At 51.1% G+C, this 21,477-nt stretch overlaps 2 protein-coding genes across 4 annotated transcripts in view; one reads left to right on the forward strand and one right to left on the reverse strand.

The window, feature by feature from the left end:
* Positions 1-310: 310 nt before the first annotated feature.
* Positions 311-15,775, reverse strand: Crat (carnitine O-acetyltransferase). Of its 2 annotated transcripts, none has more exons than XM_004671776.2 (14): positions 15,594-15,775; positions 13,094-13,357; positions 8,240-8,358; positions 6,764-6,817; positions 6,075-6,240; positions 5,728-5,902; positions 5,019-5,197; positions 4,424-4,524; positions 3,914-4,033; positions 3,666-3,788; positions 3,443-3,578; positions 3,031-3,093; positions 1,825-1,962; positions 311-1,069 (listed from the first exon to the last, which is right to left on the reverse strand). In XM_004671776.2, exons 1-14 carry the CDS (start codon positions 15,618-15,620, stop codon positions 854-856), a joined length of 1,881 nt encoding a protein of 626 aa, XP_004671833.1. In that variant the 5' UTR covers positions 15,621-15,775; the 3' UTR covers positions 311-853. The 2 variants fall into 2 exon arrangements, with proteins under 2 accessions (XP_004671833.1, XP_045005063.1); XM_045149128.1 differs by lacking the exon at positions 15,594-15,775 and adding an exon at positions 13,964-14,066.
* Positions 15,776-16,487: 712 nt separating this feature from the next.
* The window catches only part of Ptpa (protein phosphatase 2 phosphatase activator), a 42,513-nt gene continuing 37,523 nt past the window's right edge, over positions 16,488-21,477 (forward strand). Inside the window, exon 1 of one of the 2 annotated variants that reach the window (XM_045133839.1) lies at positions 16,488-16,722. In XM_045133839.1, the coding sequence (XP_044989774.1) occupies positions 16,692-16,722 (31 nt within the window). In that variant the 5' untranslated portion in view covers positions 16,488-16,691. The remainder of the gene's footprint in view (positions 16,723-21,477) is intronic. The other variant, XM_004671773.2, reaches the window with a different exon arrangement.

A 21,477-nucleotide genomic window follows, 5' to 3' on the forward strand; every position in this document is an offset into this window, starting at 1 on the left:
TAGGCCTTGGGTTGGTGGGAGCAGGGCCCATTAACTAGCCCATCAGACCAGGGCTTACACCCCATAAGCCATGGGACTTGGGAAGGCCTTAACCAGGCAGGATAGGTGGCAAGTTGCTGATGAAGGGTGCTTGGCCTAGCAGCAAGGACTAACCTAGAGCTGGCCCTTGGCTCAGCTTGAGGACTCCACCTGGTTTCTCTGGGCACTCTCTGGCCCACTTGTGACACTGCTCTGTGTCAAAGAGCAAGGAAATCTGGAAGAAGGCAAGGCTAGGATCTAGCTTCTGCCTACCCCTTAGCTGACACTTATCTTGACCAGCACATCTCCCCTTTATTGATTCCCCAGCATGTTCACATTATAAAACCATGGGCGTCCAAAAGAGTATGGCAGACACATGGGAGATGGATCCTTGGTGTGGGTGGGCTAAGGTAGATCCCAGGCACCCCCCCTTTGTCAGGGAACCTCATCCCTGAACCCTCTGCTCAGTGAGGCTCATAGCCTCTCAGATCTCAATAATGCCGACTTCAAATACTTTGGGAGTTTAGGCGCAAGGTGCTGACCCTGGCAATGGCAGGGACTGTTTCCCTTCCCCAGGTAAAGCCTTGCGGGGGGTGATATGTTGGGGACCTGGGCCTTCTGTCTTGCTCAGCCTCTCAAAGCCCTGGTGCTTGGCCTGTGGCATGTGCTGAGGACAAGTCCATGGAAGGCACTTGGCTTGGGTCTGTAGGACCCACTAGAGGATGCTTCCCTGGCTCAGTCAAATGGGGAGGCACAAGAGCCAAGGACCTGAGCCCTGGCAGATGCCTGTCTCCAAGTGGGTGTGGTTGTGGCGTTGGCAGACTTGGCCCGGGGCTCAGAGCTTGGCCCGGGGGTGATGCTGCAGCAGGGTGCGCATGTCCAGGAGTGCCTTCTCTAGGTAGTGTGCCATTCGGGCAGCATTGGTCTCAGCACAGCTGTTGTAGGCTGATACGGAAAAGTTGATGTGGGCCTCCATAGGGTTATAGCAAATGCCATAGCCATCTGGGACCACAGGTCCAAAGAACATGACGCAGTCTGTCTTGGCAGGGACCTAAGGACAACAGGATTAGAGTTCTCATGCCCAGGCTTGTGGTTCCCTTCCCATCCTGGGGGATACCAGCTTGCCTCTCCAAGTCTACCCCACTCTGCCCTTTTTCCTCCCTTCTTCAGGGGAGCCTTCCTCTTGGGTGTGGGGAGCTGCAACTCTTTCTTTGGCATTCTTCTGACCCCCAGCACTTCTCCCAGGCCATTTGTGTCACAGATAGTACGCACAGTTGCTATGAGTTCCTTGGGAACCCAAACCAGTCTTTCCCCAGCTGTGTCCCAGCACCAAGCACAGATTAGTGAAATGTGTGAATCAGGTGTCACCTATAACTGACTAGTAAATGAATGAAGCAGATTCTCTCTTTTGAAACAGAGTTTCACATATTTTCAGCTGACTTTGAACTTGTTATATAACTGAGGATTATCTTGAGTTTCTGATCCTCTCATTTCTACCTCCAGAGTGCTGGAATTGCAGGGGATGTACCACCATGCCCACTTATTCAGTTGTGGGGATCACATCCAGGTCCTCACACATGCTAGGCAAGCACTCTGCCAACTGAGCTATATCTCCAGCCAGAGCTGATTCTTTTGAGAAGTCCTGAGCCTTCTCAGCCTGCCTGTGCTGTAGCAATACTCATGCCCCCAGCTCCTCCTCAGGAGCTTAGCTGCTTTGGCAGTGCCTGTGGTGGACATACCCCTAAGGTTCAGCTGCTAGCAGTTTCTCCTGTTCCCCACCTCCCCTGACACAGGGCAGTGTCCTACCTGGCTGGTAGAGAGGTTGAAGTGCATAGCGATGGCATAGGAGGTGTCCATAAAGATGTCAGGCATGCTCACCAAATCCTCAATAGCTTGCAGCTTCAGGCCCAGCAAGTGTCGGTCGAAAGCCTCCCCGCGGATGGCCTGCACGTGGAGGAACCATGAGGGGCAAGCACTGCAGGCCCATGGGGCACCCCTGCCCTGCCAAGTGGCAGTGCTGCCCCTTCTAGCCACTGGTCCCTCAGAACCATGAGGGAGTAGAATCCTTACATTTTAATTAATTACTTCCAAGGAGAGAGAGAAAGAAAGAAAATGAGTATACCAGGGCTTCTAGCTGCTTCAAATGAACTCCAGATGCATGTGCCACTTTGTGCATCTGGCTTTATGTGGGTGCTGGGGAACTGGATCCAGGGCTTTAGACTTTGCAGGCAAGAGCCTTAACTACTGAGCAATCTCCCCAGCCCAAGCTTCAGTATCTTAATCTGTAAAGTGGGAGGCAGTGAGAGCTGCATATAACATAGGCAGTGTGGGTATATGCCATGTAATAGGCAGGGCATGCATGGGCTGTGTAACAAACACATCTGTACAAGTGTGACGGGCAATGTGCACACAATCTAACAGGCGGTATCTGTGTGCTGCTTAACATGAGCATGTTGTACACACTGCCCAGTGCCAGAGCCAGGATGGGTGCCCCAGACCACCACCTTCCTGGCCATAGCTTAAGGTGTTGGAGGTAAAGAAGTGTGCCATCTGCTGGAGCATCAGGGGGAGAGAATGAGACAAGATCCAAGGACATGTACTCAGTGTACTCGGACTAGGGCAACTGCTTGGCCCAGCTTTGGTTTCTCCAAGTTTTTCTTCTTTTTTCTTTCTTTTCCCCAAATATATGTATTGATTTGCAAGTAGGGGTGGGGGAGACAAAGAATGGGTGCACCAGGGCCTCCTAACCCATATAAATGAACTCCAGATGCATGCATCAGTTTGTGCATCTGGCTTTACATGGGGACCGGGGAACTGAACCCAAGCCACCAGGCTTTTGTAGGCAAGTACCTGTAACCACTGAGCCACCTCCCTAGCTCAGTTTCTCCAACTTTCATATGAGGAAATAGATTGCTCCAGTTGCTCCACTGCTTAGGGGAGGGACAGCTCTGGCCGGGATGGATAGACATGTGGAGGACAGTAGCAGGCAATGGGGGGGCAGGGCTCACTCACTCGGTCAGTGTAGGCTCGGTGGGCCTGCACAGCCTTCCGCAGCAGTTCTATCTTCTGGTGCTCCTGGAGACCGGTGGGCAAAGGAAGTGAGATACTGTCCTCCCCCACCTCATAGTCCACTCCCCACCAGCACAAGACCAAGTATTGGAACTGCCATCTCTTCCTTCTCCAGAGCCCAGCAAGAGGCAGATGTCACTGCTGATCAGTGTGAGTGAACGGATAAAGGGTGGATGGGTCTGTGGCTGCCTGGCTGGCTGGTTGCTGGGAAGCTCAGCACTAAATCCAAGGCTCCATGTTCTGTGAGGTTCCCATCCCACCATGGGGCTGGAATACCAGAGATGGACACTATGTATCCAGGACAGGAAGGAGAGCACTCAAGCACAGCCTACCCACTCTTGCCCAGACCTCTCACCGTCACACTGGAGTCATCCATGGCCTTCACAAAGGCCAGTGAGTCTATGGAGGCTGAGCGGATGGTGTCTGTGCGGCCCAGGTGAAACATGCGGAGAGAGGCACTTTCATATGTGGCACATGCCTGCTTGTAGATCCTGGATGGAAGGTGGGTTTTAGCATATTTCCAAGGGACACCTGCACCCCCCCCCATCCTCCTCCAGCGGTGGGTGGGTGGGGTACACCTGTAGTAGGCCAGCTGCAGGGCCATCTGGATGAAGGCGTCAGGGCTCAGCTTCTCTGACTTGGGGAAGTCCTTCCCAAAGTGGTGGAACACCATCATGGTGATGTCCAGGTCCTGGATCATGCTGGGTATGGGAAGGTGGAAGGAGTGGTCAGCAGTAGGCAACTTGCAGCTTGTCAGCCATCTCAGAACAAGACTGGCCTAGTGACTGGCACCACTGCCCTCTGCACAGGACAGCCTGGCACTTACATGCCAAGGTTCTGCTTGGCCTTCTCGATGTCATTCTTGATCTCAGGTGTGATGTTGAACCGCAGCTTCTTGGGCATGGGCAAGGGCACCATGGGAGACCGCACGAGGTCAGGCTTCTTTCTAAATGGAACACAGGGGCTTCAGGCTCATGCTGGTGCTGCTGGAGCCTGAGTGTCTCTGGGACTGAGGTGGGAAGAGAGATCCGTGAAACTGGAGACTTCCAGGGACATTCTCAGGTTTGCCCTTCTACAAACTACCTAAACTCTAGCTTCCAATAGGGCACATGGAGGCCTGAGGAGGGCTGGGCCTAGTACATGGTCACAAGCCTAGGAAGTACAAAGCCAAAATCCAAACCCTGGCTTAACTGACTTAAGAAACCATGTTCTTTGCTGCTTACTTAGAAGAAACAAACTCCTAGGTGAAAATGAAAGTGACATTCCTCTACATGTCAAGTCTATCACCTGTAGGTCAGTCACCGTGAACTGGGAACAAGGCTCTAACCATACTCACGTGTACTCTATGACATGGTCCAAGAGGGCCACAATTGGGGGCCCCTCTGCTGCTGCATGCTCATAAACCAGCCCACAGGAGCCATCTTCTGCTACGATGAACTGTGGACAGTAAGGGACCCTGTCATCCCTTGGTGCCTGGAGACTCAGCCATTCTCTGGGTGGGTCTTGCAGGAAGGGTCCCTGAAGTCATCTTCCAGGGGTTATGCTAACATTCATAGGAGCCTTGGCCTCGCAGCCAGGTTGACATGAGCACATCCTTGCATAGCACATGTTGGAAGCTTGTCCTTGGGAACATGCTGCCCAAGAGTTCTACTGTACCCATTCTATCTGGCACTAGCTGTCTCTAGCATGCTGAAGAGCTATGCTGGGATGACACTGGCACACAGGCCTGGTAATGACATTCCACTCAGCACTGGCCTCCAGGCTGTCTAATATGCTGGAAGGCTGTGCTGGGGTGACAGTGGCATGCATCCAGCTAGTCAGCTTCCTGCCTGCTTTACAAGCAAGAGGCTGGGAATACTAGACCCAGGGAGAGGACGTCCCAACCCTCAGTGGACCACATTTGGATGTGTGTTTGGGGTCATGGCCCTTACCTGGAGTGTCTTGTCAAACCAGCGGTTGCCACTGTTGAGCTTGCTGCCACCTCCATGCAGCATCTGGCCGGCCACGTGGTTGTGGTAGACATCTTCTGAAACCCTGGGCACTGGCTTGTCCAAGCACACAGTGAAGATGCTCTTCTGGATGGAGTTCACTGAGCCCCGGTTCACCTTATCTGTGGAGATGGTAAGTCTCCACTTGTGGCCTCCAGCCCAGGGTTCTTCTGGCCTGATTGTGCCCCTCTGGGGAAGGGAAGTTCCTTGCCTTGGGCTTCCAGGGCATTCACTAAGGGCTCAGCATTATTTAGAGCTTCTCCCTTCAAAAGTTCCTGCAGTCCTTCACTGAGTCATACAGCGAGGTCCAGAACCTGGCCCAGTCTAGATTATGGCCAAGCTGAAGACAAAGGTCACATGGAGAGCTGGTGACACAGTGATCTTACTAGGGACAATTCTTATGACTAGTATAGGATTTGGTGAGAAGAGGGAGTAAGGAGGCGAGTTCCTTAGCTAGAGGACTTGTCTAATCCCAGCTTGCTACTTACCAGGGAAAAACTACCCTCATCTATAAAATGGGTTAGTAAGACCTGCTCTAAACTGAGAGGAGTAAGTGAGAAACATGGCTGTCCCATCTTGACACAAAGCCCACCTGGTGAGTAAGGAGGCCCCTGTGTGTGGCCTCAGCATTGCCCCCCCACCCTGGAGGCACCTTTGATGAGGGTGTTGTAGGCCTTCGCCCAGGTGTTGCGGTGGTTGGAGGTGAGGATGCCCACAGGCTCCTTGTTGGTCTGTAGGGATGAGTTCCAGATCTTCTCAAGCTGCACAAAGATCTGATCCGCGGTGAAGGGCGTGCCATCACTGTGGTACACATCCAGCTCAAAGAACTGTTCAGACATGGGCAGGGCAGAGAATGGGGCTGGAGGATCTTGGGTTGAGAACTCCACCAGCTTCTAGCCTCAACAGTGGAGGACACAGCAAGCATGGCTTGGGGTCCAGAGGACAGGGAAGAGGAGGTCCTGTAATGGTCCTTCCGTGAAGGAGACACTAGGTGCTCACCTGGTAGTTGTGCACCACAGTGATGTGCATGGGTGGCTTCTTGGTCTTTATGAAGTTCACTACCGTGTCCTGCTTGAGGCCTGGCACACGGCAGGAAGACAGGATCTGATAGTACTGGTTCATGCACAGTGGCTTTCCCCCCAGGTACTCCACAGGCAAGGTCTCACTACAGGGGAGGGAACAATGAGGGACACTGAGCAAGCAAACTGGGAGAAAGCCAGGGTGGACAGGCACAGTACTGCTGGAGGCCCAGATGGCCATGTGGTAAATCACATAGGCCAGGTTAGGCCCTTGATCTCCCTACTTGCCCTCAGCTCAAGCCACAAGGGTACAGGCAGGGTCTTCAGGTGGGAGGGGCCTACTATTTATGAATCACTCCAAAACTCTCTCCCTCCCGTTTGGGTTTCAATATGAACAAGGAAGATGTGGCAACTAGTCAACTCTCAGATCCACTGTGGCTGGGATGGGATAAGATCACCAGAAAGGAGTCCCCAGGAGCTGGAGCAGAGAACTTAAGTGTCCCAATCACCAGTGCTCAGTGTCTCTAACCCCTTCAGAGGCTTGGCCAACAGGAAGTGAAAATGATTGACATGCAATTCTGTCCAGTGCCCAGTCTGACACAGTGGGTGATCAGGGTTTAGGACTGTTTGCCTAGGCAAGAAAGTCAGGGTAGGGGTGAGGCTGCTCACTTGTCAATCATAGCCTTGAAATCCAACACACCCTCGATGAGCTTGGCAGCAAATCTGGAGGATGAATTAGAGATGTAAAGTTAGGTGGACATCCAAGGCCTTTGGGCCAGGTCAGGGACACATGCTGGGTGAGGGAGCCCTAACTAAGGGCAGAGTCTATGGATACCCTCCTTTCCTTCAGCATTTTCAGAGGTGTGGGAAGCTCCAGGTGGGCCCCATACACTCTGGCCATGGGAGACCCTGCTGAACCTCTGCCTCATCATCTCCAGCCAAAGGCTGCAGCAGGCCTCAGGGAAATGCTGGTGGCCAAGGGCCTGGCAGAACCTGATATACCCAATAGGGCAGTTCTGACTAGACCAGGGGTCAGTGCCAGCTGGTTCCACCCACCAAGGGCCTGAACCAACAGCCTGAGGTTGGGAAGGCTGTTGATTTGTTCTGGAGCTGTTATGGGGAAGACTCAAGGCCTCAAGGTGGCGGGAACAGGAGCCCCTGCCAGAGGTGAGGTGTCTCCCCTGCGAAGTCCTTTTCCCTTTCCTGAGCTTTTGTGTACCCAGACCACTGCTCTTCTCTTCTCCTGGAACTGAGGGATTTTCTGACCCATCCCAACCTCTCCAATGCCTAGGGCCACCCTGACCCCAATATAGAGACAGATCACTGGCTAGAATTCTTAGACTGAGCCCCATCCCTAATCAGAGGACCCTGGTCCCATTATTATTGTTATCATTATTTGTGTGTTTTGCTAGGGGTGAACCTAGGATGTCACACATGGTAGACAATGATCCCACCACTGAACTGAACTATACTACAGCCTCCTTTTTCCTTCCTCTCTCCTTCCTTTTTTTTTTTTTTTGTATGGTCTCTCTGTAGCTCAGGCTGACCTGGAATTCACTATGTCATCTCAGGGTGGCCTCAAAGTCCCGGCAATCCTCCTACCTCTGCCTCCCAAGTGCTGGGATTAAAGGTGTGCGCCACCATGCCCAGCCCTCTCTTTTTTCTTGCCCTGGTCTCTTTAAGAGAAGCTGGTGGCAAGAGCAAGTGGCAGGCCCCTGGACAGGAGATCCTGCTGCTAGTATTTTTATCTCTGGTAGGACTAGAACAGGGGCCAGGGCAGGTGACATGGCTGAATGTGGAAAAGGGGACTGTGTATAAAGGTCACCAGTGTGCCAGCTGAGGAAAGTGGGAGGGACTCGGGCTAGGGTCTGGTAGTGAATGGTTACAAAGCTCTGGCACTGGGAACCCTCCCACTTGCCCTGATTGGTGATCTTAGGTGAAGGTTCAGTTTCCCTAATCTGTAAGATAGAGATGATGGTCTCTACTACATGGGGTTATCTGTGAGGACCAAAGAACATGGTTGAGGGTTCTCTAATTGCCTGGGGAGTGGCCTTGAGGGTTCTGGGAGTCAACAGAGCCTTAGCCACCGGCTTCTTCCTGGCCTGTGCCAGCCTCAGGAGGTGACCCTGAAGATCCACAACTCACCGGAGCTGACCCTGAAGATCCACAAAGTCCTGTTTGGGCAGCATCACGCCAGGGCTGGAGCAGATGACCACGGGCTGGCGATATTGGAGGTAGGCTGTCTTGAGCCACCACTCAGACAGCTGGACAAGGACCAGAGCTCATCAGAAGCAGGGTACAGAGACTTGGTGCCCCTTTTCCACAAACTAGGGGATGGCCCTGATGCCTTTTTTCTTTCTTTCTTTCTTTTTTTTTTTTTTGAGGTAGGGTCTCACTCTAGCTCAGGCTGACCTGGAATTTACTATTTAGTCTCAGGGTGGCTTCGAACTCATGGTGATCCTCCTACCTCTGCCTCCCAAGTGCTGGGATTAAAGGCGTGTGCCACCATACCCAGCCCTTCTGATTTCTCACTCTCTGCAGCACAGCCTTCCACTGAATGCTAAGGTCCATAGCACCCTTTCTCTGCCTCCTTAAATCCATCATTTCTCCTTAGCCTGAGCAATCAACACGGCCAAGAAAAACACAAGAAAAGACTGGAAGGAAACAGGTTGGGGGTGTAGAAAGCTAAACAATCCCCCTCCCAATCTCTCGCTGTTCAGGATTGAACCCAGGGCCTCATACATGCTAAGGAGCACATGCTCTGCCACTAAGCCCTCATTTTTAAAAATTTATTTCTGTGCACATGTGTGTTTGTAGGAGGGGGGCACACCAGAGCCTCTTGCCACTGAAAACAAGAGTCCGGCTTATATAGGTGGCTTGGGAATCATACCTGGGCCAGCAGGCTTTGCAAGCAAATGTTTTAAACACTGAGCCATCTTCCCAGTCTTCCCCCCTCCAGTCTTAGTTTTTCTTTAAAATTTTCTCTTTGAAAAGAAAGAAAAAAAATTTTCTCCATCATTATAATATACCAGTAAATAAAAACGCATCCCTGGGGGCTGGAGAGTTGGTTAAGTGGTTAAAGGATGCTTGCTTGCAAAAGCCTGACAGCCCAGGTTCAATTCCCCAGTACCCACGTAAAGTCAGGTATACAAAGTGGTGCATGCCTCTGGAGTTCATCTGTACTGGCAAGAAGCCTTGATATTCCATACACACACACCCTCTTCTTGCAAATAAAACAATTTGTTTTGTTTTGTTTGGTTTTTCAAGGTAGACTGTTGCTGTAGCCCAGGCTGCCCGGGAGTTCATTATGTAGTCTCAGGGTGGCCTCGAACTCACAGCAGTCCTCCTACCTCTGCCTTCCAAGTACTGGGATAAAAAAATGTGTACCACCACAGCCGGCAATAAAACAGTTTTGAAAAACACATCCCTGAATAGGTAAAGAGAACAGTGTATGAAAAGTAAGTTCAGTGAGTGAGCTGGGAATTATTTGAGGAGATGGTGACCTGTGTCAGAGTCACCTAAAGACCTGCCCCTATTCTCTGGCCTCAGTTTTCTTCATGTCAGACTGAGAAGTAGATACCTGCTTTGTTCTCAAGAAGGCAATTCTGAGGGGGGAGTTCCCAGCCAGGGTAAGTTATTGTGCAAATGTCAAGAGGTAGATGGGGGTCTTTTCTCTGCCTTGGAATCGGGAACCTCTTGGGGCCAGGTGGAGACATGGTGTTAAAAGTTGTCTTGGTTGGGCGTGATGGCACACACCTTTAATCCCAGCACTTGGGAGGCAGAGGTAAGAGTATCACTTTGAGTTCGAGGCCACCCTGAGACTACACAGTAAATTCTAGGTCAGCCTGGGCTAGACTGAGACCCTACCTTGAAAAACAAAAAAAACAAAACAAAGCAAAACAAAACAAAAAAGCTTTTCTTGGGGCTGTGCACATTTCCAAGTGCCTGTCATCCTTGAGTCTTCTATGCTGACAGACTGCAATACCACCTCAGGACCAGGCCCACAACTCTAATTTCTGGCCTTATCCCAAACAGCAGGCTTCTCATCACACTTGCTGTGTATTCTTGGCAAGAGGCAAGTAGGAGGTGCCTTGCCTAGGGCTAGATGGCTGCCTGCTGATTCACATCTGAAAAGTGGGCCATCTGATCAAGCCAGGTCTTCCTGTAGTCAGGGCCTCCTTGAGAGCTGTGGTGATCTACCTCCCTGGGCTGCAGTTACCTCATCTGCAGACAGGAGCTCCCTCTTAGCCACTAGGGATCTCAGAGCCCCTAGTCACAGCTTGGGAGATGAGGGGAACTGTTAGGACAGCACCCCCGAGAGATAATCTGCCAAGCTATGACAGCAGTGCCTCAGAAACTGAGTGGAGAGTGGGTAGTCTCACCCTTTAGCCACAGGCTTTCGTTTGAAGGGTTCCCTAGCTAAACAAAGGAAGAAAGCCATCAGACTCCAGATCCTCCCAAGTCCTTTCCAGAGCCAGTACCCTGGTTCCAAGGGCATGACTTGCTGAGGCTCAGGAAATGTCTGTCCCCAACATGCCCCTATCTCTTATATGCAGCCCCAGGCTCACTGAGCCCTAGTCAGCTTTCTCCTGCCCACCACCCAAAGTATCTCCTGTTTCACAGTGTAGGCAGCCTTTCAGATTCATGGGTCCCACCTCCACAGATCTGTATCCATAGAGTCAACATCCATGGATGGACTCAACCAACCCAGAAGAGAGTGTTTGAAAAATGAAAAAGAGGACTGCATCTGTAATGTAGTCTTTTTATCATTATTATCCCTAAGCTACACAATATAACAACTATATGAGTATTTACAATGTGTTAGGTATAAGGTCACGTGGATTTAAGGTATACAGGAGGATGCATTAAGTTTTCCATTTTCTTTTTAATTTTTTTTTATAACTTTTCCTTTCTTTTGATTTTTCGAGGTAAGGTTTTATTCTAGCTCAAGCTGACCTGGAATTCACTATGTAGCCTCAGGGTGGCCTTGAACTCTCTGTGATCCTCCTACCTCTGTCTCCCAAGTGCTGGGATTAAAGGCGTGTACCACCATACCCAGCTTTTTATAACTTTTAAAATTTTTATTTATTTATTTGAGAGAGAGAGCGAGAGGGGCAGACAGATAGAGAATGGGGGGGGGGGGGGGTGCCAGGGCCTCTAGCTGCTGCAAGTGAACTCCAGACACATGCACCACCTTGTGCACCTGGCCTGTGTGGGTCCTGGGGAATCAAACCTGGGTCTTATGCTTTACAGGGAAGTGCCTTAACAGCTAAACCATCTCTTCAGCCCTTATATTTTTGTTTTTGTTTTTCTTTTTTTTAGGTTTTTGAGGTAAGGTCTCACTCTAGCCCAGGCTGACCTGGAATTCACTATGTAGTCTAAGGGTGGCCTCGAAGTCTTGGTGATCCTCCTACCTCTGCCTCTACCTCTACCTTAAAGGTGTGCACCACCACACGCAGCTACTAGAGTTTGCTTTACCTCTGCCTCTACCTCTGCTGGGATTAAAGGCATGTGCCACCATGCCCAGCTGTAGCCCAAGCTGGTTTCAAACTAACAGTGATGATCCTCCAACCATAGTCTCCTGAGTGTTGAGATTAAAGGCATGTGCCACAATACCTGGCACAGGAGGATATGTTTAGGAAGGGACTTGAACATATGTGGATTTTAGTATCTGAAGGGGTGGTGGAAATAATGACCCATGAATACTGAAGGCAACTAGACTTTAAGGGCCAAAACCTAGTTTTGCTTCTCTCTCACAGCCAGGTTCTTCTTCAGACATCCCCATAATGGCTAACCCCACCATCCCACCGCATCAACGTGTGCTCTTGGCTGACTCACGACTCTCCCTCAGGCCACAAGCAACCCCTCTCCAAGTACCAGCCTCCCCTACTCCAATCACCTCTGGCTCCTTTTCCTTCTTTCCCAGCAGCTGGGGCTAACTTTTGTTTTTGTTTTTGTTTTTTGAGATAGGGTCTCACTCTAGCCCAGGCTGACCTGAAATTCACTCTGTAGTCTCAGGGTGGCCTTGAACTCTCAGCGATCCTCCTACCTCTGCCTCCCGAGTGCTGGGATTAAAGGCATGCGCCACCATGCCCAGCTTGGGGCTAACTTTTTAATCTGTGTGTTGAAGTGCAAGATGAATACAGAGAGGTAGGTATTCATGCAGCAATGTAGACATGTTTTCCAAACTGAACACTCATGTGTCACAGATCATACAAGACCATTACTACTGTCCAATACCAATTCCTTGCTTGAGCTTGTCTGGCAAAGTTCAATTCTAATTCCTTCGCCATGACTATTCAACCTGCCCTTCACTCCACACCAGTCTGTCCCTGAACATGCCATGCTGTTTCCATCTTTGCCCTAAGGTTTCAAACCCAGAATCTTCACCTTCTGTCTTCCCTGCCCACTCAACACCGACACTGCCATCAACCAGCCCTCCCTTGATCTAACCCCCCCCCCCCCCCCGGGGATGGAACTCATGTTCTCTCTCACATGTGCTAGGCAAGGGCTCTACCAGAGTCACAGCCTCAGCCCTCATCATATTTTTTGTTTTTTTCAAGGTAGGGTCTCACTCTAGCCCAGAATGACCTAGCACTCACTCTGTGGTAACGGGCTGGCCTCGAACTCACAGCGATTCTTCTATCTTGGCCTCCCAAGTGCATGTGCCACCATGCCTATCTCCTCATCATTAAAAAAAAAAAATTTCATGTAGCTTCCTAGCCTAAAATGATGTCACTTGCTGACTTGTGTCCTATTTAACACCTTTTCCTTCCTCTTGCTTGCATGTTAGCTTTGAGAGGTGGCAACTGGTCCTTTTTGCCCACCCTGTATCTGCTGAGTGCCAGGCACCGGGAAATGCTATGGAGCAAACAAAGATGCCAGATCAGCTGGTATGGAGAGACTCTGGGGGCAGGGCCAGCAACAGGCACAAGAAGGAATGATCAGGAGGACCCAAAGCCTCTTGAGGGAGCACCATGCTCCTGCCATCTCACTCACCCAGTTCTCCATCTTCTTGGCCCTGCGTTCCAGCCCCTTCTGTAGGCGCTCTCCTACACCCCCTGAGGTCTGAAACTTCTCCACCAGCTGCTTGGTGTGGGCCCACTCCTCCTCGCTCACGATGGGCTGCAGTGCCTTGAGGTAATGGTCCAGGGACTGCTGTAGTGGGGGCACAGGCAGCCGTGGCAGTGCATCCTGGTGGGCCTTAAAGCGCCCAGAAATCTTCGTCAGACTTGAGGGCTTGAGGAGGCCCAGGGGCTTGGCCTGTGGGAAGCAGAACAGCCTGCTCATTCTCTCCCTGACCCTCTCATTTAACCACCAGTCTTGGGCACTTATATCTCTCCCTGAGAGCAGAGACAGCCTCATGGGTGGTGCCTGCGTTGGCCTCTCAGCCCTGTAGCTGTCCCCATCTCTCAGAGGCAGAAAGGGTGGGGTATGAAATGAATGACACCGTTGGGGTGGCAGAGGTAAGGGGGCATCCCACCTGTCTGGGTGCACAAGACCAACCTTTCTTGCCCTGAGAAGATGAATCAGCCAGCAGAGAGGTGGTAGCTCGCTCTCTGATCTGATCCTTTTCTCCCATCCTTTGCAGGTTGGGAAAAAGGAGAAAATTGGAAAGTTAGCCCAATATTGGCAGCACCTCTGGGGGTGAGGCCTCAGCCTCTAGCTTTCTCCTGCCATGTGGCATGAGGGTAGGGTGTGTGGGGCAGCAGTGCAGCAAGAGACAGCTGAGTAGCCTGGCATGGAGGATGAGAAGTAGCAGAGAGGTGGAAGGAGTCCAGGAGACTCTGGAGGCAGCAGGTAGAGAGACAGGAGGGTCCCAAGCTGCTGGCACAGTGGCAGGCAAGCGGCAGAAGCTCCATTCCATACCTTCTCTCTCTGCTGCTTGTCTTCCATGGCAGGACTGAAGTTCTGAGCCCTGTCTGCCTGCCTTGGCTGGATCGCTAAGCCTAACTGTGCTACCAAGTGGGAGAGCAGAACCTAGTAAGAGGCAGCCACTTGCCCGGGCTGGAAAGAGAAGACAAGAGCCAAGATTCAGGAGGGGAAGCAGGGTAGCAGTGGCCACTGCTGTGGTGACATCTAGGGTGGTGGCAATGGCGGGAGAGGCTACTGAACTGCAGTAGCTACCACACCTTTCCTAGCTTCCAGAAGAGGAATGGGGAGCAGGTGGAGCAGCCAGTGCTAGACACTGGAGTGGGCGGAAACCTGTATTTTTTTTTTCACCTTTCTTCTTTGCATGGGCCCAGTGCCAGGGAGGTAGGCCAAAAGGCATTTAAAAATCCACCTGTCACAATCTGCTAGATCTTTTGATGTGGGAAAACTTTGCTAGAGGGTGGAAACTCTCTGGCTGCAGCACCATGGTGCTGAAATCAATCTTGACTGGGACTGATGCAAGACGGGGGACACCAGGGAAGGGTCAACAGTGGGCAGTATCTGCCACGAACCCTGCCCATCTGTTTCCTCCCTAGGCTCCAGGATTCTCTGGGTCACCCCCTCTACCAAAGCCTTTTTTTTTTTTTTTTTTAGCCCTGGCTTGTTCAGCTGTGGGGCAAAGAGTGGTAGACTTTTGGCATGAGAAAATGGCTCCTATTGGGATCGGGCTAAATTTGAAATGACAGACCCAGGGGACCTAGCTAAGTCCTTTTCTTTTTTTTTTGCCTCAGTTTCTTCAGTAACAAAGTGATCGGGCTAGTCTGGTGGTCACAGATTATCTAAAAGCAGTCTGTGGGTCCTGGCACAGCTCTGGGGGCAGTGTGAAGGGTGAAGTGGACCTTCAGGTGGGGCCGGGACACCCAAAAGAGTCTTAGTCTGAGTTGGGATGGGCACATTCAGCCAGCCGCCTAGAATGTCCAGATGGAGGCACAGTTGCAGAGATATACTTGTGTGGGAGAGGAACCAAGCCCACAACACGACAGCAGCAATGGGTACAGGGTGGAGTGGGGAGCAGGAACATGGGGCGTGATGACTTCCTAGTGCAGCCCAATTTGTGTCTCCACATGGATTTCTCCCGGCAGCGTACAAATGGAGAGGTGGGAGGGATCTTGTAAACCCCAGAACACTGAGCACCTGATAGGCTTGGAGAAGAGAGGCTCTGGCCTAGGCAGGGGTGGCTTAGCCTGAGTCAGAATTAGCTGAGAGAATGACAAGGGAGCTGGTAGTGTGCCTCTGGGTGTAAGGGTTGGTAGGGGCTGCAGACTGAAGGCAGGATTCTCCATTTGTCTTTTCCGGGCTGTTGCAACTACATGGGTTCGATACCGCCTCTGACCTAGCTAGTCACGCTCCTCGGCCAAACTAGGGGAAGTTCATTTGGCTAGCCGCCCCCTTCGATCAGTCTAGGTAGCCCTCCCTCCCCCCACCCCCCGGACAGCAGCTGTTCGGCACTGCTCGGCTAAAAAAAACAACCCCGATCGTTTTCCCTTGTCGGATCGCAGCTGCGCAGCCCGCCCGGCCCACTTGCCCCGGCCCGAGTCCGGCAAGGCCAGACGCTGGCCGCACTCACCACGGTCCTGGTGGCAAAGGCTAACATCTTCGCTGCCCGCCGGCGTGACCCTCCGTCAGCTCCGCCCCTCGCGCTGGGCAAAGTCCGCGCCGCTCCTTGGGTCAGCGGGTCTGTGTCGAGTAGTATTCTAAGTTCAAGGTCGTCGAGTCACTGCCACCACTAGGTAGAGGCGGCCCCGCGCCCACCGCGCCGGGCGGGCGGGCGGGCTGGCGGCCCGAGGACCAGAACTCGCGGGGCGGAGCCTCCTGTGGTCCGTTGCGGCCCCGGGAGGCTAGCCGCGAGCTGGGGGCGTGGCCAGAGACGGGGGGCGTGGCGAGCGCGGGGGCGTGGCTTGCCAGGGGGTCGTGGGTGCAGGGGTTAGAGACCACTCCCTGGAAGGCGCGGCGATTGCGGCAGTAGCGTACGACGGACGTCATCGCCCAGCTCGCTCTTGCTCACCTATCAATACTTTATATTTTTCTTAAAAGCTGTTAAGAGACGGTTGTGCGTACCCTTCAAGTCCTACCGGTGTCCTTGAGCGACACTCTCAGAGTGACAGCCCGGGTGGCCAGGGCAGTGTCTCAGATTCCTTGAGTGCGAATCAGCGCCAAGCACAGAGATTGACGGCCCTCTCCCCGCCAAACACATGACTCCTGTCAACCCTGAGAAATAGGACGCCCCGCACAAGTATGGCCGCGCTGCCGCCGGGCTTACCCTGACGGCCGTTGACTGGTACGCGGCGGCCGTTAGTGCGCATGCTCCTCCCCCGCCCCCGCGCCCCGCACCAACATGGCCACCGCCGTCTGGTAGCGCGCGTGCGCCGCGAGCCCGGCCGTTAGTGCGCATGCTCCCCCCACCTCCGGCGCCCCGCACCAACATGGCCGCTGCCGTCCCGTAACGCGCGTGCGCCGCGAGCCCGGCCGTTGGTGGGCATGCTCCCTGAGTTTGGCCCCGCACCGGCATGGCGGCCGCCTTCCCTGGGGTGACTTTAATGCTTGTGGCTTTGCGGTTGTGAGCGGCCGGCTCCGAGTGCAGACGCACCGAAGAGCTTGTGCGAGGTGAAGCCGAGGAGACCTGCACCCGTCCCCGGCCGGGCTCTCGTGCGCCAGGGAAGAAAACATGGCTGAGGGCGAGCGGCAGCCGCCGCCAGGTACAGCCGACGGTCGGCCGGGGCCGAGCCGGCGCGGGGGCGGCTCCGGGCGTGGGAGCGGGAAAGGGGTGTGGTACGTGCCCGGGCGGGGTGGGTGCTCGGGGGTTGCGGACCCTGGGACGCTCGAGGCCCCAAGCTCCGGCGCTCGGCCCCCCCGCTTCCCCGCGGTGCTGTGGCAGGTGCGGGGCCTCAAGGAGGTGAGGCGCCGCGGCCGTGGAGGGAGGGAAGGAAGGTCCTGTCCCACATCCAGGTGTCGAGTGCTTCAACTATCCCGACCTGGTGGCCAGAGTCGTCCCGGCGGCTGCCCTGTTGATTAGGTCCTGCTCGGACGGGCCCGGGCCTGCCTCGGCCCGGTTTCAGCCTCCACGTCGGCCCGTCCCACCTCCTTCCTCCCGCTCCTCTCTCGGAGGCCGGGCCCTGGGGTTTCAGTGACTACAGGGTTTATTGAGAGAAACCGCCCAGGGTGTCTAAACCACTAATTAAAAAAAAATTATAATAATAAAATTGTGCAAGATGACAGAGTTGGTGGCATCACCGCCTGTAACTTTTATTTACACGGTGGCCTCATTTTAGTCGATCTCAAGTAACTGGGGCAGAGGTGCCGGAAGGGATCTTCCACTAGAGACCCCTTTCCTGGAGCGCGGAAAAAAGGCTGTCTGCTGACACCCTGTACCTCCCCGGAGAAGTTAAAATTCCGACCCACAGCAAAGAGGTTGGCTAAACACAGCTTGTGCTTCTGCCCTGCCTTAGCATCTGGTGGTCCCTGGGAAAGACTCAGGAGGAAGGAGTTTTGCTCTGGTTTTGGTTTTCGAGGTAGGGTCTCGCTGTAGCTTAGGCTGACCAGGAATTCACAGTGTAGTCTCAGGGTGGCGGTGAGTTTGCCGTTCCCTGGGACCTTCGCCAGAGACAGAATCTGGGAAGACTGTGGGTATGATAGGGCTAGCCCTGGAGGCCTTCTTCCCTGTAAAATAGTCTGGAGAGCCGTTTCTTCTAAAAGAGCTATATTCCCAAAGATTATTTGCCAGTTTATTTGGAATGTGCAGCATTTTCCTAGACTGGCTTCTAAAGCTTATTGTTTAGCATCTTTTTTTTTGAAGTAGGGTCTCACTCTAGCCCAAGCTGACCTGGAACTCACTGACCTTGAACCCACAGTGATTCTCCTATCTCTGCCTTCTAATGGTGCGATTAAAGGCATGTGCCACCATGCCCAGCTTGTTTAACATCTTAAAGTAGTAATTTACTAACAGTAGGATCCTGGTTTGGGGCTCTGTGGTAAGGTTTGCAGGACAGATGGGAGGAAGAGAGTTTTTTTCTGGGGCCTGCTTTGCCCTCTATTTTATTTTATTTTGTTCGAGGTACGGTCTCACTCTAGCCCACACTGACCTAGAATTCACTTTGAAGTCTTAGGGTGGCCTCAAACTCACAGCGATACTCCCACCTCTGCCTCCCAAGTGCTGGGATTCAAGGCGTGCACCACCATGCCTGGCCAGACACTGCATTTTATTTTATTTTATTTATTTATTTGAGAGTGACGGACACAGAGAGAAAGACAGATAGAGGGAGAGAAAGAATGGGCGCGCCAGGGCTTCCAGCCTCTGCTAACGAACTCCAGACGCGTGCGCCCCCTTGTGCATCTGGCTAACGTGGGACCTGGGGAACCGAGCCTCAAACCGGGGTCCTTAGGCTTCACAGGCAAGCGCTTAACCGCTAAGCCATCTCTCCAGCCCCAGACACTGAATTTTTAAAGGAAATGCTTACTAAAGCAGAGCATATCCAGTTACAGATTCAGGTATTCCAATTCTGGGGGACCAGGGGAGTTTGGAATTCATAGTATCTCATTTTCAGGTTTACCCTATACTCAAGTAAAACTATTTCAGCAAAACTGATGAGTACCCTCACTTAGTGGGACACACAAAGTCTGTTTAAATTGTTTATAGATCTGTTGATTTTGTGTGTGTGTGTGTGTGTGTGTGTGTGTGTGTGTGTGTGTGTGTACACGTTTAGGCCTTTTGGGATCTTGGAATTATGAATAAGGATTGATGCTTGTGTGTTTCCTAGTGTTACAAATGTTACAGAATGCAGGTTTGGTTGAGGTTTTGGCTTTGTTGTGGAATTTGCCTCTAGGTTATAATGTTGAACTGCCTTAGGTTTTCTTTTCTTTGAAAAAAAAATTATATATATATATATGTAGGTATGTATATATATATATATATATATATATTTTTTTTTTTTTTTGAGGTAGGGTCTCACTCCAGCTCAGGCTGACCTAGAATTCACTTTGCATTTTCAGGACGGCGATCCTTCTACCTCTGCCTCCTGAGTGCTGGGATTAAAGGCGTGCGCCATCACACCTGGCTTAAAAAATATTTTATTATTTATTTATTTGACAGAGAAAGAGGGAGAGAGACAAATGAACTCCAGACATGTGCGCCCCTTGTGCACCCGGCTGATGTGGGGTCTTGGGAAATCGAACCTGGCTTCTTTGGTTTTGCAGGCAAATGCTTTAACTGCTAAGCCATCACTCCAACCCCTTACCTTTTTTTTTTTTTAATATTATTTATTCATTTGAGAGATAGAGAGATGCAGAAATAGGCAGTTAGAGAGAGAGAGAGAGAGAGAGAGAGAGAGAGATTGAGAGACAGACAGACAGAAATAGGCAGGTAGAGAGAGAGAATGGGTGTGCCAGGGCCTCAAGCCACTGCTGATGAACTCCATATGCGTGTGCCCCCTTGTGCATCTGGCTTCCAATTGGTCCTGGGAAATCAAGCCTGGGTCCTTTGGCTTTGCAGGCAAACACCTTAACTGCTAAGCCATCCCTCTAGCCCTTCCCTGAACTTTTTGTTTTGTTTTATTTGCAAGGAGAGAGATAGTATGGGTGCATCAGAACCTCTTGTGTCACTTTGTGCATCTGACTCTACATGGTTACTGGGGAATTGAAGCCCCAAGACAGCAAGCTTTTCTGGCAAATGCCTTAACCACTGAGCCATCTCTCCATCATTGAATCATACCTCTCAGAGACAATCATCAGTTGTTTAATACTGAGAATTTTGCTGGTATGTTTACTGTATGTGTATGTGTTTTTTTGTTGTTTGTTTTTGTTTTTTAACACAAGAATGGGATTATATTAAATCTAGTGCTGGCTGACCTGAATTCACTATATAGTCTCAGGGTAGTCTTGAACTCATGACAATCCTACCTCTGCCTCCCAAGTGCTGGGATTAAATGCGTGCACCACTATGCCTGGCAAGAGTAGGTTTTCTCTTAAGTGGAACTGTTGTTTTTGTGATTTTTGACCTCAACAGATAAAGCTTAGAAGCTCCTTAGCAGGTCCTACCAGCTAGCACCCTCTTTTTGAAGTGTTGGTGTCACAGGGTTCTATTTCCTCTTCCAAGATCAATGCCAAATGATTTTGATCTGCCAATCTTATCTGGGAAAAGAGAACCACATATAAATTTACCTGTCTTTGCTTATTCAAGTGGTTGGTTAATTTTTTTTCCTTCAAATATTGGTTGTAATTATTTTTTCTTTAAATCACCTGTGTAACTACAAAAGATTAAAGTGATTTTTTTTCTTCCTCTCTGCCATTTTCTCCCTCTCCCTTTTTCTGTCTCAACCTCTCTTTTCCTCTTTTCTTTTTTTTGGAGGGTGGTGCTGGTGGTGGTGGTTTCAAGGTATGGTTTCATTCTAGTCTAGGCTGACTTGGAATTCACTATGTAGTCTCAGGGTAGCTTTGAACTCATGGTGATCCTTCTACCTCTGTCTTCCAAGTGTTGGGATTAAAGGCATGCACCACTATGTCTGGCTTGGACTTCAATTTAGAACAGGTTCTTGCTTTGTAGCCTACACTGACTTGGAATAGTGTTCCTCTTGCCTTAGCCTCTCAAGTGCTGCAATTATAGGTGTGCCACTGTGACTGGTTTACTTTTTCTTTTTTTAACATTTTATTTATTTATTTGCACACACAGAGAAAGAGAATGAGTGCATCAGGGCCTCCAGCCATTGTTATCAAGCTCCAGATGCATGTGTCACTTTGTGCATCTGGCTTTACATGGGTACAGGGGAATCAAATCCAGGTCGTTAGGCTTTGTGGGCAAAATGCCTTAACTGCTGTGACATCTCTTCAACTCTTTTTTTTGTTTTGTTTTGTTTTGTTTCTCAAGGTAGGGTCTTGCTCTAGCCCAGACTGACCTGGAATTCACTATGTAGTCTCAGGGTGGCCTTGAACTCTCAGTGATTCTCCTACTTGTGCTTCTGTAGTGCTGGGATTAAAGGTGGGGACCACCATGTCTAACTTTTTTTTTTTTTTTTTTTGAGATAGGGTCTTGCTCCTGACCTTTTCTTCTCTTTGTCTTTTTCTCCCTCTTTCATTTTCTTTCTCCTTCTTCTTCTTTTTTTTTTTTTGCTGTAGGGTCTTACTTTAGCCCAAGATAACCTGGGATTCACTGTATAATCCAGGCCAGGCCACAATTCCTATCATTTATTTATTTATTTTAAGGTAGGGTCTTGCTCTAGCTCAGGCTAACCTGGAATTCACTATGAATTCTCAGGATGGCCTTGAACTCTCAACAATCCTACTACCTCTGTCTCTCGATATCTGTGATTAAAGGCATGCACCACCATGCTTGGCTTGATTTTATTTCCCTTAGTGAGTTTTTTTTTTTTTTTAATTGAGGAGCAGGAAGGCATGGTTATTGGAGGATTGCTGAGAGTTCGAGGCTACCTTGAGACTACGTAGTTAATTCCAGGTCAGCCTGA

The sequence above is a fragment of the Jaculus jaculus genome, chromosome 1 (genome assembly GCF_020740685.1).
Source record: "Jaculus jaculus isolate mJacJac1 chromosome 1, mJacJac1.mat.Y.cur, whole genome shotgun sequence".
Lineage (NCBI taxonomy): Eukaryota > Metazoa > Chordata > Mammalia > Rodentia > Dipodidae > Jaculus > Jaculus jaculus.

Coding starts and splice junctions, on each gene's coding strand:
- Crat (XM_004671776.2), bottom strand. CDS start 15,620: ATGTTAGCCTTTGCCACCAGGACCGTG. Junction 6,241..6,763: donor TTCAAGGCTATGATTGACAA/GTGAGCAGCCTC, acceptor CCTCCCCTGTAG/TGAGACCTTGCCTGTGGAGT. Junction 4,034..4,423: donor GACCATGTCATAGAGTACAC/GTGAGTATGGTT, acceptor TGTTCCATTTAG/AAAGAAGCCTGACCTCGTGC.